At 39.2% G+C, this 16555-nt stretch overlaps 1 protein-coding gene across 1 annotated transcript in view; it reads left to right on the top strand.

Annotated features, from left to right (window-relative positions):
* KCNH5 (potassium voltage-gated channel subfamily H member 5) overlaps positions 1-16555 on the top strand; it is a 154947-nt gene that overhangs the window by 45793 nt on the left and 92599 nt on the right. Inside the window, exon 7 of the mRNA XM_085314991.1 lies at positions 10758-11187. Within this exon, the coding sequence (XP_085171117.1) occupies positions 10758-11187 (430 nt within the window). The remainder of the gene's footprint in view (positions 1-10757; positions 11188-16555) is intronic.

The raw sequence follows: 16555 nt of genomic DNA on the forward strand, positions 1-16555 counted from the left end.
GAAAGAAAGATTCATGCACTTTTTTTTTCCCTGGGAATTTTTGCCTAGATTCATGAATTTCTGAGTTCACAATGAAACAAAAGCTAGAAGCTTTTAGCTCCTCTCTACCAGAAATGTGGCCCTACAGAGAAATGGCAGATATTGCAAGGAATGACACAAGATGCTGCGGTGGTACCTACAGAAGGCCAAATAGATGGGTTTAAATGAGTTGTAGAAAAGATCGTCCTTTCTGCAAAAATTAATTTTCATGAACTACTGGCTGAAAGTGAAAGCAGACAAATTTAAATGAACTAAAACTCTTAATTCTCTGTCCATTGTTTAATAATGTAAGACTACATGACCCAATGGCCTTTGAAATTTAGTGATCTGTGCAGGACATATTAAGGCACAGAATCCTTGTAAGTGTAATCTACTTTTAATTACTATTACCAATCTGTTTCAATGATGGTAGAAACTTCTTTGCATCACTATTATTAGCTAAAATAGCAATGTCTGTAAACTGAAAGCAAATAAAAGCTGATATAACTCATTCAAGAGTGATCACATCTGCAGTACTTTACTGCAATTATTATGCTTTCCAAAGCTCCTTGAAGGAGGGTTTATGRAACCTAGTCCAGGGGTGTAAGCAAGGTGAAGATAAATGGGTGTATTTCARTAACATGGCTTTAACTCTAAAATTAAGTCTATTGCTAGCTACCTTTTTTTAAATCCAGGTGGCTGACATGGAGAAAATAATTCCCGCGACTAAATCCCTGCTGCAGCCAAGTGTTAAGCTATGATGAAAACTCCTAGCAACGTAACGATAGCAGCGCTGAGACTGGGACCTGGCATTTCCCCTTTGTCATSCAGACAAAAGGCAATTAAATATGAAAAATACTGTCCTCCTGCCGTGGTGTGCAGCAAAGCACACAATATAATAAGCACAATGGCTTCATTAGATTATCCAAATATAAATWTAGCCTTTTTAGGTATACAGTATATAGATGGTCCACCCTCTTCACCCCTATCACTTATGTTCCTGCAGTTATGGTGCAGAATTGCACTAGGTGCTTCTAGCTTTTATTCAAGCTCAGATTTTATTCAAGATTTATCACTGTTCGATCACCAGGTTAACCCAACTTTAAATCTGTAAGAGAGATGGCCGTTCTGGGATCTTTCTATGAGTTCCTCCCTGGAGACATGTAAATGTCTGCTTTGTTTGAGGGGCAACTTGCGATACAAAATGCCTGGACCRGAGTAAATGCAGATTGTCCCTCCTTGTGGAAGGACAAGGTGGTTCCATGAGCTGGATTTGTCCTGGGAGTCTCAGATTGGACTGCTCCAATTCAAATTATGGAGTATTGAGCCTTAATTGTATGTTCAGTGGTCTTTTCCTTCCCCCAGCCTTTTTTAACATGTTGCATACGTTAGTGGGAAGCAGTTGTTGAGTACAAGCCATTTAAATCAAATCTTTAGACAGAGATGTATTAGGTAAAGCAGAGTCTGATGGGGCAGACCCTGTGTCGGATACTTTATGGGGAAGCTTCGAGTCCCGCGTGACTCCTTCTCTTGCAAATGATGGAAGGATTATGAAGGGCACAAGGCGAATGAAGTAATCTGGTCAGATACCGACTAAAGTAATGCTGATAGGAGTAGCACAAATCCACGTTATTTAGATTTCTCTGCACAAGCATGAGTGTGAGGAAAAGGATCTTGAAGGATTAGGAACAGATGGTTGCTTGGCACAAAATGGAGCCCAGATGCAGTCTTGGAGGAATTAACTGGACGGCTAATATCAGCAATAGGAAACAACTGTTTTCCTAGAGAGATAATGTTGTAATTGGCATGAGTCTTTATTTTATTAAATGCCACAGACCAGCTTCCTGGGCATCAGGGCTCTAGAGGGCTCCAGAAGTACCTCCAGAAACATTGCAGTTTGGATAACTCCAGACACTTYGCTTCTTTTCCTTCCTATAATTTATAGCTCATCTGCCATTAAATTATGAGCTAAGTTCAGCATCCTACTCAAAAGCTATCCCAAACCACTTCCAAACCTTCTTATCCCTCCTCTTTCATCTTCCAGGCACTTTCTCTAAAAAAGTTAAAATTACGAGATTTTATGATATCATTTTCTTTCTTTTTTCCCCAGTGACATTAACAAATGAAATAGCCAGGATGCCCCATCTTCTGTTCTTTGGTGCTAAAACAAATATTTTGAAATCTTCCTTCTTTTTGTAATTTCAGTWGTTCACTGTTTGAAATGTATTTATATTTTGTAGTTGTGCCAGAAGCAACTCACTGGAAGGTTATTTATAGTTATATATATTACCATTTATTGACATTTATATTATGGGAAAACAAAAAACAAAAAGCCCACCATCCTCATGAAAAAAGATAATYTTGAGCAATAAGTTTGGAGGTGCTTTCGGAGACTGCATGAGAAAATGTACTTGCTTTTGTTGTGCAGTAAGGACTCAATTTTGTGCTGACCGCAGTCAGTACTCCCTTGCAGAGGTGCAGGATCAAGCATTAAATGGGCTCTGCTTGTATCTGGACCCAGGCTCTAGATAGCTTGTGCAGAAGTAATGCCCCTTACTCCCACATGGACTTAAATAATTGAATCCAACCCTAAATTTAGTTCTTAAAGTGGTAATAGATCAAAAAAGTTGGGTTTTTATTTTTCTTGTTCCAGCATTTTGATTTAGACCTATACAACTTTAATACATTAATTGATTACCTTACAAAAAAAAAAAAAAAAAAAAAAAAAGTCTGTAAAGGCTTGAAATATGTTGGAAGATTTATTTTAACATTAACTCCAGTAAAGAAGCATTAAGGAACTAACCAGGGATTTTAGAGCTAAGCTCTATTTAAGTAGCTCAACACGAAAATTTCTTTTGGGAATGATTTGCTGGTAAAATTTCAAACAGCCAGTATGTCATGCTGGAATACCTCTCTTGCACTACGCAGACGTACTCCTTCTGGAGACGTGCCTGCAGGTTTACCGGCTTGAGCTGGCAAGAGCTCACCATTTCAGTCGTTTCCAAAATCTATAGGTGCTTTATCTCCCCTGTCTGTTGTGTACCACCGTGCAACAGCCGCTCGGTGGAAATTGCACAAGGTTCACTGGAATGGTGCCTTTTTCACTGTTTTGATCCCAAATGCTGATCTAGATGCTGTGTTTGCAGAATTAACTAGTTTGGGTGATTTTTTTTTTTTTAAAGTAATCATCCATCTGATGAAACAGGGCCAGGCAATATAGGATCCCTTTATAGCTGACAAAAAGAAGCAGATGCTTTCGGGGTATGATTCCTCATGTTTTAATACTTGTCTGAATACATCTGAGAGTTACCCCACTGTAAAATACCCATTTCTTACCATTGACTGTAACGACAGCCTGGGGTGACTACTTCAGATGTGACCCCTCCACGTCACATCTCGTCAGATGAGACGAGATACAGCTTGCCTTCGAGACCGTTTTTGCCTCACTTCAACTTTTAAAAGGATAAAACAAAAACAGAAAAAGAGGAGCAAAATTTGCAGGGACTTTCTCAGTCGCAGAGCCATGGCTTTGGCTGGCAGGTTCATCCTACCGCCYTTCCCGTGAGTTGATCAAAAGCTGCCTTAACCTGTGGTGTCTRAAAATCCCTCTTAATTTCTGTTCATTTGTCCCCGTGCTAACCTTCTCTGTTACTTTAAAATATTTCTTTTTCCTTTCCTCATGTTTTATCTCTGTGCTGTGCTTAGAAAGAACAGCCGTATCCCCCCCCCCCAACCCATGGTCTAAGCAGACTGATCTTGCCTAGAAACCTCTATTTTCTTGGCCTTTCCAGCAGTTTTTTCTCTGCAGAAGTTACATTTGAATATATCTCTTCAGAGCAGAGCTGTGCGTGTTATTCCAGGGGGAGAGTTCATCCTTGCCGTGTAAGTGGGGCTACGCTTTTCCTCGCTTGCCTAGTGCGTGCTAGGACTGATTTTACCTTTATGTGAGTGCATCMTCCTGGCTACTCGAAGTCCATGTGGGATTAACCAATATACCCAAATATGTTTTTATTCTCGATCATTTTGAGCTAACAGACTTCCCCCTACTAGCAGAAATTTTTGTTAATTTGCCCTGTAATGAATGAATTGCAAAACAGTGAAATCTTCTACAATCTCCACTTGTAACCTCCATGCTGTTTACTACATTCCCTTTTAACAGTATTCATTTTGCTGTTTTTTGCACAGCTTCTTAGGTCACTTTACAATTCCTGTTGTAGTCTCTGTTTTCTCCATGCTTGCGAATCATTTCATGCATTGCTTTGCTGAAACACTGCATTTTCTTTCTCCAGAAAATCTGGTGTGGGATCAAAGAAAGCTATCAAAACCTGGCAAAATCCTGGTTAACCTTGCCTTAGCAAACCTGTACTGCATTGATTGTATTTTCATTTGCCTCAGTGTTACTGATTATTCTTTCCATTAGCATTTGTTCAGGAAATGTACCTGTTAATTTCCTTCTTGATGCTTTTACTTTTCTGGGAAGCATCAACATCATCATTGAAAACTAAAGCTAAGTATTAATTCAATTTTTAGCCATGCCTGGACTGTCTTTACTTCATTGCGACCTGATCACTTTTGTTGATCTTTTTTTCATTTGTAAGTGAGAAGTACCTTTGGGTATTCGTTTTAATGCTCTTTGCAAGGAAAAGTTCAACCTGACATTTGGCAATTYGCACTTTATCCCTATTCTTTTTACCCTCAGAGGCACAGCTTTCTTTGTTGATCAGTTTTTATTTCCTGTATATTGCAAGTTCTTCCTTTCTGTTTTCTTTCTTGGGATGATTGTTTATCTATTTAGAACTGATACCCAGTTTTTCCCCTGTTTTGAGATACAAGGTCGAGATTTGCATTTTTGACCTGAGGACACTCCAGATGTCCTCTGCTTTCAGGTTCCTGACTCCTCTGTCTCCCTCAGTCCAGTTGCCCTCACTTATTTTTGTATGTAGTTCATTGTATCATTCATACTTTATCAGATTTTGCCCTTTTGAAATCAAGAACCCTGGTTCCAGCTTCTTAAAAAAATTTTTTTTTTTATGAACTGATCAATTTCTTTCTTCAAGCCAATGAACACTTCTGCAAAATCCTCATTACTTATCAGACCCAAATGCAGTGTAGCATTACTTTCTGTGGAGTAATTAGCTATTCAGTGAAGAAATAGACCTGCTATTGCATCTGTAGAAAATCTCATCCTACTGTTATTAATGGCATTTATTTTCCAGTTCCTATTGAGAAAGTTGAGGTCTTGCATTGTGACACAGTGCTCCATAATATCCATCTCTRAGGTTAGGATGTTGTCCAGCTCTTGGCTGTACAGGTTTCAAGTATGAGTTTAATTTCCCCTCCTGGGAGCTGTGTAAGTGATAGCCATCAGCTTCTTTGTATTCAGTGGGAGGAAGGAGAGACATCTCCAGGAGGTGATTCATCSCATCCTCAGATGTCCTGGCTGGATTGGATGAATCACTCCTTTGACATGCTGATCTCTCTTTGCTCCCTGCAGAGGAAGCCTGGACAATTACCTTAGACTAGATGGCTGGCTGTAAGGTGGCAGGGTTGTGTGAGATGAATCCCACCCTGGAGTTCAGTGCAGGGTGGCTGTGGCTTGTAGAGWTGTGCCTGAGCTCAGCTTACACTGAACTCTTCTGCTCCTATGTGGAGATCAAGAGCTCAGTCTGGCTGCGGACTCCTCTGAGAGTTTGATCAGACTTTGATGGCTATTTTTGTTGAATGCAGGCTGCGGTAATTACTTTGCATCTAGCAACYCTAAGCTTTTTACCTTAGCTTAAGAAGGTCTTCATGCACGGTGGTCACACCTTCTGCTGCAGTGGTAGCATGCCCTAAAGCATTTCATAGAAGGGTGCTCAGCTCTGGTTCCTGGCTACATCGTAAATATTCAAAACCATCATGTGCTGCATGTTGAGGCATAGTGAAAAGCTCTTCTTCTGGTCTTTCCATTTTTTCCTCTTGTCTTTTCTGAGACAGYGTTTTTTGTTAAATGATGCAGTACCAAACCCCATTTTCAGAGCTAGAAGAATTTCAGTTTTAGAACACATTTAATTTGCATGTTTTATTTTTTTTTGTTGCTGTGGCATATGTGCCTACAGCTAATAACAAATAAATAAAAAATCATGGAGTGAAATCTAATTGAAAAAATGCCTAGAGTTAAAAGCATGTAATTCTCTAATAGAAAAAAAAATGCAATAATTTATGATTTCAGTGTATTGGGATTTAATTTTGAGGTTTGAGCAGATTATCAGTATATTAAGCTGATAGAAAGTTATGGCTGTTCCTGTTTTTATTTTACTTTTTAAAATGTTTATGTAATAATTTCCTACTTCAGAAAAGGATTATTAGGTTAGCAAGTAACCAGCTCATTAAATTCCACGTCTTTTGCAAATATGCAGCTCTGCTACTCTGAATTGCTTCTGTTTAGTGTAGAGCAGACACCATTCTTTTCTTTCACAGTTTAGGAGGACACCTGTGGCACTAGCACATGGTTTCCTGCTTTACTTAACTTTCATTTTCCTTTAGTGACAACGATCCCCTTATGCTCTTGCATGTCTGACTCTTGACCCCTCTAGAACATGAATTTGATAGCTTCATCCTTTCTAGTGTGTGGCTTATCAGAGGGTTCTTTAAGATGCAGGAGAACTTAGCACCTTCTTGTTGCCTGAGGTGCAAAGTTCTGTTGCCACTGCTTATAAATCACAAATGTAGGAAAAGTCTTGCTCACTCTTTTGGTTGGAAAAGTTTAGCCCGATGCAGACACGTAGCTTGAGAGAATTCTGTCATCCTGAAAGACTGAAGACTGACAATATGGTAATTAGGTTCAGAAATAGGAAGATTCAGGTAACTTTAGTAATAGGGAGTGGTCCTTCCGCAATTCAAACTGAGTACCATCATTGCTTGAGTCCTAGCTCTATCAAACTGCAATTTCTTTCTAAGGATATAGAGAAAATATGAGAAAACAGACTTTGCAAGACACTTAAGTCAATAAACTTGGGCTTTGTTTAGTCATGAATGGCTAAGTTAATTCTGACCTTGAACATCCTTTACACAAAAATAGCCTTCTGGATAAATTTGACATTGTCTGCTTCCTTTATGGTGGCTTCAGCTGTCTACTAAATAGAAGTGATGGTATGAAAAGGGCTGTTTCTTATCAGAGCTACTGTTTATGTCCTCTCCTGGTCCAGTGGCCTTTGAAATCACTGGGAAAGTCTCCATTGATTTCRGTGGTCTATGACCCGCACTATCAACTTTTAAGATGGAGGTAAGTATCAGATAGGAATCAGATCCAAAGCTGTTTTTGGATTTAAAGTTTCAAATCTGACAGATAAAATACAGTTTTGGAGTGAATCGTTTTTCATTTAGAAATTTCTGGAGCTCAGATGACTGAAGATGAGGAAGATGTGAATGAAAGCCCTCATCTGATTAAGACATGGTCAAATGCACTGGCCAAAATCTGTTCRTTTCCCAAGGGACAGATTTGAATGGTTCATAACATAATCAGTTGTTGTCACTCAGAGAACACACACACCATCAGATACTGCAGACAACTGACTGAATGTGCTGATAGAGAGACAAATGACCCTTGCAGAAGGCCAGATCCTTAGTACCAAAAAATGTACATTGGCTAAATGATGCTAGCACCAAACTGGATTACATGCTCCATTCAGGGTTTCTAATCATCTTTCTGTTCCTTGAGTGCTGAGGTTACTTCAAATAGCGCAGACATTCATCGTTTAGTAGAAGGGTTTCCGAAATGTATCTTTTAATAAGTATCTATAAATCATCGTTATAGGAAGTGAGTACAGTTAAAAGGAAAATTAAATTAAAGGCAGCCAGTAATCAGTTGAATTAAAAACACTGAAATTCTTAATAGTCTAAACATAATTCAAGGCAGCTACTCTTTAGAATGAGTTTCATCAAAGAGGTGAGTGCTTAATCTTGGGCAAAACTTTGTGTTTTAACAGTTATACCGTTGTCATCAGGAGATACTTATAATTATCAAGGTACAGCTTGACCCAGCCCGGTACTTAAAGATAGAGAGTTACAATGCTTTCCGCAGAATGCATCACATTCATTCAGTACGTGCTTAATTGCTTTTCCCTAGGTAGCGTTTTGTGGAAGAGACATAAAGCTCACAACATTGTTCTTATTTTTTGCAAGATTATAAATGAAACGTAAATGCTCAGTAAATATATCTCTGCTGACTTGATCTTAAAGCAGTGGGTCAGACTGAACTGGCTTTAAGACTTGCAGGATGTTTAACCAGGTTTTACTGAAATATTGTTTGGGAAGAATCTTTTTCAACATCAGCTAAAGTGAAACATTTCTGTTTGTTTTATACATAGTTTATGATTGTTATRTGTGCTTAGAAAAAATAGTAATAAAAAATAAATTACAGCACAGACTTTCTCCCAGACTTTGAAATAAATTATGTACTTTTATATTTGTTGTACAGCTGCACAACTGCCCACATAGCTTAGAAAGAGGAGACGTAGTATAGATGGAGGATTGAATGTCAGGCAGTAAACTCTTCTGATCAGGGATTGACTCTTGGCTGTGGTTGGTACAGTAGGAAGCTCTGCAGGAGCCTGGCTGCAGGGACACACGATACCGCTAGGTGTGAAAAGGGGACTCCTGAGTTTACCTTGCAGATCTCTCGCTCCTTCCCAGCCTTAATCTTGGGAATGAGCAGTGTCTGTGTAAATAAAACAGAAATAATACGTACCTCAGTGACAAAAGAAATAGGATCTGATCCTTCAAAAAAAGACCTTTCCCTTTTCTCCCTCTGATTTTGCAGCAAGATCTTGTAAACTTTCAGAACCAGGCATTTCATTTGTAAACCACTCTTTTTCACAGAAACATTCTGCAGATTGATTTAATTAAATATACTACAAAAGAACTCTGTAGTTTTCTTTTTTACGTATGTGGCTGCRTGGTGTCTGACTCTGAGATCGTTGCCCGCTGGCCCCAGCACACTGCCTGGCGTGCCCAGTAAAAAAACCTCCCTGGTTATTGGGCAAGTTGGCTGCACGCGGTGGCTCTGCAGCCGTATATCCTGCAGCAAATCAGTCGGCAGCTGTTTATTTGGAGATACGAATGATAAGCTAGAGCTGTGTCTTGGGCAAATGCAAAATACAGAAATCAAAATGGGAAAATTCCACTTCCCTCCGTGGTGCTAGTCATCAAGAGAGCTGGAATGTAAATATAGAACTTCAATTTATTAAGGATTTGGGGATCTGAAACAAATTCCAAGAAGATTTGAAAAGCATACAAGAACTTTGTCAAACAGATTACATCTAGAAATATCAGGTGCATGTTACCCTTCAAACATTAGTTGTGAAAAGAAACAGAGGTGCAAAAGAGATTAATGTTTTTTCTGGTAAGGAAAACTCCAGAAACTSCAATCTTTTGCTGTTTGATAATATAATTAGCCAGTGTTTTGACTAGACTGATTCGATAATGATGCATAGAAAAGGGCAATTTAATCTTGGCACAGCAACTAGGAATGTTTGCCTCATTGCTTTCTATGTCTTAATTTCTACTTTAAATTAAATGTCTTCAGCTTCTGAATGTTTTATATTAGAAACCTTCCTTTGCAAAGCTTCTATTTTCAGTCACTAATTAATTTAATGTACAAGTTAGGTATATCATGGGACTGCAATAGATCAGGAGCATATATTTCTTCTCTTTCTGCATTTGTAAGTTCTATTAAAATCCACTGCAAATCATTTTTGCATTGAGGGGGACATACACATTTCCTGTTTCCTCTTAGATGTTTGCATTAACTTTTTGATTTTTCCCATGCTTTTATTCCCTAAATATTTGTACTTCCATTTGCTGTATTTCATTTATCTTGATTTAAAAAACCCCCACAACTATATTTGCTTTAAGAAAGTATCTGCAATGTCTGTTGATCAGTGACGATATTAACCCTATATGCAAAGGCACGTGGCTTTCTTGCCAGTGCCTTGTGGTCTGTATGGCAATCGCTCAAAAGGGTAATTTGTCCTCAGTTGTTAGTTACATGTTCTGTCAGCTGAAGCATCTTTATAGATAGCAAAACTTCTAGATTTGTATTAAATGCAGCTAGAAATAGTATGGAATGGTGCCTGTTGGACTGGTGGAAGTTACMCAGCTACTCTCTGATGGAGGAGAGGAGCAATAGCTGGATTTTTCTGTAATTATCCGTAACAATTACTTTCTGACCTTTTACTTAAGCATCTGGTAATGTTTCAGGATGCTGAACTAGATGAACTGTCTAGTTTTGGTCAAAATGGCAATCCTCAGCATGGATTTAATACGTTAGTGCTGTTCTCTGAGAACCTTCAGAGCAGACCCCACCTGGACTATGTATTTAAATTGGTGCCTGCTCCTCTGCTGCTTTCATTGAGGTCGAATCAGCATCTCGCATTAACTTCAAATTGGCAAAGCATCGATTCCCTCCTTTTTGTAATAATCATACTTCTCACTCTGGATTTCACAGGACTCTTTTTGTTACCTTTGCAAAACTGAACTTGAACTAATTTATGCACCTGATAAATGCCAAACTTGAATTACCCTAATGAGGACAAACATGCTGGAGAGGGGAGGAGGGCTCGATCTTGTCTTCTATCTTCTGTGATGTTAAAAGAAAAAAAAAAGTGTGGGAGTATTTAGAGCAAACCCAGGAAYGCATAACATTTTGTATTAACCAACAGGGTGTTTCAGATGAAATAATGGCTTTTATTCTTTTCTAGGGGATCAGTAGCCTCTTCAGTTCCTTAAAAGTGGTGCGTCTTCTCCGACTCGGACGAGTCGCCAGGAAGTTGGACCATTATCTGGAATATGGTGCTGCTGTACTGGTACTGCTGGTGTGTGTATTTGGACTGGTGGCCCACTGGCTAGCCTGCATATGGTACAGCATTGGGGACTACGAAGTTATAGATGAAGTCACTAACACGATCAAAACAGATAGCTGGCTCTACCAGTTGGCACTGAGTATCGGGACACCATATCGGTACAACACCACTGGCTCAGGGCAGTGGGAAGGAGGACCCAGTAAAGACTCCTTGTACATATCCTCTCTTTACTTTACCATGACAAGCCTTACAACGATAGGATTTGGAAACATAGCACCAACCACTGATGGAGAGAAGATTTTTTCGGTGGCCATGATGATGGTTGGCTGTAAGTAGAATTTGATTTTTACTGTGTTTAAGCCAAAGAGAGTTGCATAACCTGTGACGGGTGCCTCCCTTACTACGAGCATTCTTGACAGCCTAAATAAACTGAAGTACCTGTAAGTAATCATGAGAAGACCTGTGAATTACAAGTGAAAACAGGAATTGAATTTATGTAATTGCTGTAGTTTGTAACACGTTTGTGCTAAATGTGGTACTGAAGTGTATCTGATCACATTATATGTTGAGTTTACGGCATCTTCTTTACATTTAAAGACAATTTTGATAGTGCTGAGAGGCTCTTGACCGGAATTTGGTTAAAAGTTAGGAGGTATACCAAATTCATGCAATCTGGATGAGTTTTGCTTATAAACTTGCAGAGGCTTGAAACTGCTTCTTGAGGTGGTTTTATCCACTTTTCGAAACAGATAGTGATTCTATAAGGTGGTTGTGCGCTATATGGCACAGGACTGACTTAGAGCAGGTTTGCAGCAGGGAAGCTGGAAGGAAGGAGGTCACTGCACGACACTGTATTTTACTCCTTTTCTCCATTTCTCACTGTTCCACAGCTCCTCTGAAGTAGTCTAAAAGCAATAGTGGAAAGGTCTGTTTCTTATTTCACATACTGCCAAGGTTAACCGAAGTCTTCAAAATATAGGAAAGAATGCCAAAAATATTAGTATCATTTGGGGAAATTATTTTTCTGTTAAATAAATAATGCTTGATATTTCTTTAATGCTTTCTGTTTTCTAAGCTCCATACAAACGCTAAGCAATTAGGTAACAAGAGAGCAAACAAAATGTTTTGAAAATAAGATCTGCATAATCTCCCTGATAATTATCTCAGCTAACACTTTGAGCTCATCTCAGAGAAATACTGAACTATTAAAAGCAAGTTTCTTGCTAAAGCCTTTCTAGATCTTTAAAAGATTAAAGCCATTTGTTTGGAGATTTTTAAAATGCTTAAAAAAAAAAGTTGCAGTTTTAGGACTCTGCTTGTAGCATGGTGCAGTGAAATTTATGCTGAATAGCATCTTTACATGATGCGTTGATGTGCTTCAAAACATTTCTAAGTCCATAAAAAACAAATCCCCAAGCTAAAGTATTAATGAGCTATTGCGGCTAGGCCATAGAGAACATAGAGGTGCTGATAAGCTATTTGTTGAAACTGCTCTGTAGTATTTGCAGAAGTCTTGGGATTTGGAGAATAAAGCAAAGATGGAACATTTGAAATATTGTGATATTTACTTCTCCTGGCTTTTCTGGGAACTTTTATTCTCCTGCAGAAGAGAGTCCCACAGAAGGYGCTAAACAACAGTGGTAAAAGAATTGCAGTTGGGTGAGGGCAATAAAAATAGAATGGATGGTAATAAYAATAATAATAATAGTAATAATAAAATGGATAAATTTGTGGGAATCTGGGCAAACTCTAATAGAAGTAGAGTTTAAAATTCAAGAAGCAGGGCAAATGGACAGTTGAGGACTAAATCCAGGTTACTTATTCCATATAAATAATGCCATCAGAATGAGTGAGGCACCTCTTGCTTGTAGGGTGTAGTACATTTTGGGCATGGAAAAAAGATACAGACAGTAGAAATTTGGGGGGGTTCATTTACAAGKATAAAAATGCTCAAATGTGATTAAATGATTGAATCTTCTGCACATGTAAAAATGAAGATTTGAGGATTTTGAATTCATGCAAGTCGGTACTGTGACTGCTCCTGAAATCTAAAGTTTTTGCTTGATCGGTTGAGTGATGGTTAGAAAATACGCCAGCTTGCAAATAGCTATCTGGCTTGGGCTTTATACTCGCAAGATTTCAGACTGCAGAGTGATTAGCCCTGCAGGATTGTGCAAACACGCTTGGAAGTGCTGACTGCTGAAAACAGGGCAGCATGAACACCAAAAAGGGGCAGGAAAGCACAACAGATAGCTTGTGAAAAACAATTTCTCAGGCAATCGAAGTGACCAGTGAGCTTGGAAAAAGGATTTAGCCCTAAGAAGAGGGACAACTAGGAATTGAAAACTATTTCATTTTTTTTTCAAAAATCATTTCATTTTTCAAATCATTTCATTTTTTCTGTTTGTAGCAGGATTTTGAGATCAAATTTAGCAAAATTCAGTTGCAGTTCAGTCAGTGATAAATATYTATCCCTGAACTAACTCTTGTTGTAAGCAGAGAGACATTGTGAAACACCTTTGGTAGTTTTCCCGAAGAAGCGTGCTAATACCAGTAGTTGATATTGGCAGCATTTTTTCTAATGGGCTCTGCCAGAGAAACGTCTTAAGCTTAGTGCTGGAACCAGAGACAGTAATTCATCACAATCCCAGCTGCCTACTCGTGCAAACTTTAGATATGAAAGAAGTTCTTTGCTGGATTGTCAGCTGCCATCGACTTGTTCTGCGAGCCAGAAGTTTTCTATTCACACTGGCAAAGTTATCTGGACCTGGGAGGAGTGTTTGGAGAGATTCACAAATCCTTCTCATGGGCAGGATTGCAAAATGGCATACTTGTTAAAAATAGCCAAATTAAGATTCTGTGCTTGCTGATAAACCATTGCTTGGTGCAGGGCGAGGGGAAAAAAGCCAAGACGAATGTGTGCGCTTTTCAATTTGATTGGCATTTTATCACTCAGTTATTCACTGAGGGCTTTGAATAACTTTACCTCATCCTGTGGAGCTTACCTTGGATTTCTTTTCACCTCACTCACTCTTTCTTGGTGTCCAGTGCTATTTARCTGTATTTTCATTTGTTGCTTTTCGACACTTTTGAAAGATAAACCGTAAGGAATGTAAAGCATCCTGTGTCGAGGGAGGAAGCTTTTTCCAAGGGTCACTGTTTAAATACCTGTTCTGCATTTCATACATACTCGTGCTGAATTTGCATTGAAATTCTGATTTATTGTAGCAAATTTCATGTTGATATTGGTCATTTCATCCCCTCTGCTGCACAGGATAGAGTAAATAGGTTGGTCTGTCAGATCTTTTGAAGGGACCATCAATAGTTCATCCGTCAGGAAAGACCTTTCTTATAAACCTCTGTTACCTCCTGTCAGCTCACACTCTCTGGCAAGAAATTCAGCCGCCTCCGTTGTGTTTTGCTGTAGCTCAGGCTGCAGGCAGGTTTTGCAGTCTCTGCAGCATAGCCATAGATGCAGAAGTAAAACTAACTGGTTTCATGCCTTTCATAAAAATGAATGTGTTAAAGAAGAAGCCAGAGATACTGGAGAATAGTTAAAATTTTGGAAAGAAACTTTGGTTTATAAACTATTATTACTATCCTGCAGCTCAGCACACCAAGGACTTCAGTGAGGAGAGAGGCAGTGAAAGGGAAAAAGGGTTTGAGGAAGGAGGTAGCAGGGCAGGGGGAAACAGCATGCAGGGTTTGGGAGAGCTGCATTTTCCAGAACAAACAATTGTGAATGCTTGGTCACAGGAATCTGAGGACTGCTTTATTCCTTCTTCCCTCCTTTGCTTGGGAGACGGGTTGCCAGATTTCCAGTCTGCAACTTGAAAGGTCACTATTATCCTTCTGCATACTGGTGTAACCTGGAACCATCAGATTGGCCTTGTCCATGTGCAATAATACAGTGAAATAGCTCTGAACAACATAGCACAGGTAGCAGAATCAGTCTAGCCACACAGATTTGGCATTTACATGAGTTTATTTGTCCAGCTGAGTGGGCCCAACCCACCATGTATTTCACCCAAGCAACAACTGAAATTCAGAATATTCTGTGCTGCAATGGTCGAAATGCTGCAGTGATTCTCTCTGCAAGGGAAGGTCATAACAAGATATTGAAGGCAAAGGTGGTGATGAACACTGAATACCTCACTGTTTCACAGGATATGAAAATCCCAAACAATCTTCTAGTCGTTCATGAGTCCCCAGAAGAGTTTAGAAATGGTGCTTTGTTGTTCATGCTCCAGGAAGATACTTGCATCTCTTACTTACATAGCTTGCTTTGGCTTCTGTTTACTTTCAGATTTATAGGCAGGTGGTTTTGGGGGAACTGTTATTATTTTTCAAGGACTGGTTTTAAATTTCAGTGAAGACAGGTTAATACAAGTCAAGTTTTTTATATGAGCAGAATAATTTGTTATTGTGATTGCACAGGATACCTTCTCTGGAAAATTGGTCATTTCTGCCAGCTACGGGAGCAATTTCTAGAGAACTCTTTCCAAAACTCAGTTGCTAATTTCATGGCTTCWAATGTTGACTTCTTACTTTCATCTTAAAAATACACAGGATGGTGATTTGCAGGTTGGAAAAGAAAACATATTTGATTGCTGTGACTTTGACCTAGAGTTGTTATTGTTCAGGGGAGAGCTGAAGAAGAGCAGCGTGGGTGAGTTCCTCTTGATACCTTCCTCTGCTCTCTTAATTTTCTTAAATAGAGAGAACAGAACATGCTCTTCGCTGTTGAGAATGGGTGAGATGCTTTCATCTGACAGATCTTTCGTTGTAAAACCCTTCCATACTGAGCAATGAGTGAACGATGCTGAAAGGCTTCTGTGAAGGCTGCTGGTTGCTCGTGGCACCTTTACTTGCTTTTTCTCAGATCGCTTGTTTTGGAGTTGTGACATGGACTGCCGCTGATCGTCAGTCATCTTCATTGATCTGCCTAAACCTAATTCATTATTCAAGTGTGCTCTTTTATTGTTCAAGTAACATTAGTCAGTTCCCTGCCAATATACTGCAGTTAGCCACTTGAGTGCTGTTTGTATGAATCATGAAGGTTTATCTAGTAAATTTGTTAAGCAGTGGCTAAACCCACGCACTAACACAGCAGTGTATAATTGTAGGAAAGTTCTTGTCTGGCAGACTTCCAGGCRAGCAATTGCAAGGGTCCATAGGATTTGATTTTTCATCCCTAGGAAAAYGTATGTGTAACGTAGCACCTTCTAGCAAAAATCACTAGCAGTAATATAGGCTAAATCATATTTTGCACWGCAACAGATAGTAATGTGAGGTTTYACATCTGTAGGAATTTATAGGATTAAGTGTTTAACTATGATTCAATTCCAACCCTACTTTAAGGATGTCCTACAAGAGTCAGTCCTGTGTARGGGCATTTCTTTTCCTAGAGGAATATGAGATGTGGGAGAGATGTGGCCCTGCAGCTGAAGGATTTGTGTTCTTCAGAAGCTGAGGACTTGTGCCAATTTTTGAGCTGTTCGTTACGGTTCTTTGAACTGTGGGATGTGTGGACCAATGGGTAGAAAAGTGATGTCTTTGAACAAGAGCAGGCTCCTTCTAGAGAGCTCTAATAGCTTTGGCTACAGACATATGCAGCCCYCAAACTGCCTTTGTCAGGTGCGCAGCAAAATGCTGACCTGTGAATCAATGGAGCTGGAAAGCTGGGTGCCAGCAGA

This window comes from Rhea americana, unplaced genomic scaffold, assembly GCF_003343005.1.
Source record: "Rhea americana isolate MKP2758 unplaced genomic scaffold, rheAme1 scaffold_42, whole genome shotgun sequence".
NCBI lineage: Eukaryota > Metazoa > Chordata > Aves > Rheiformes > Rheidae > Rhea > Rhea americana.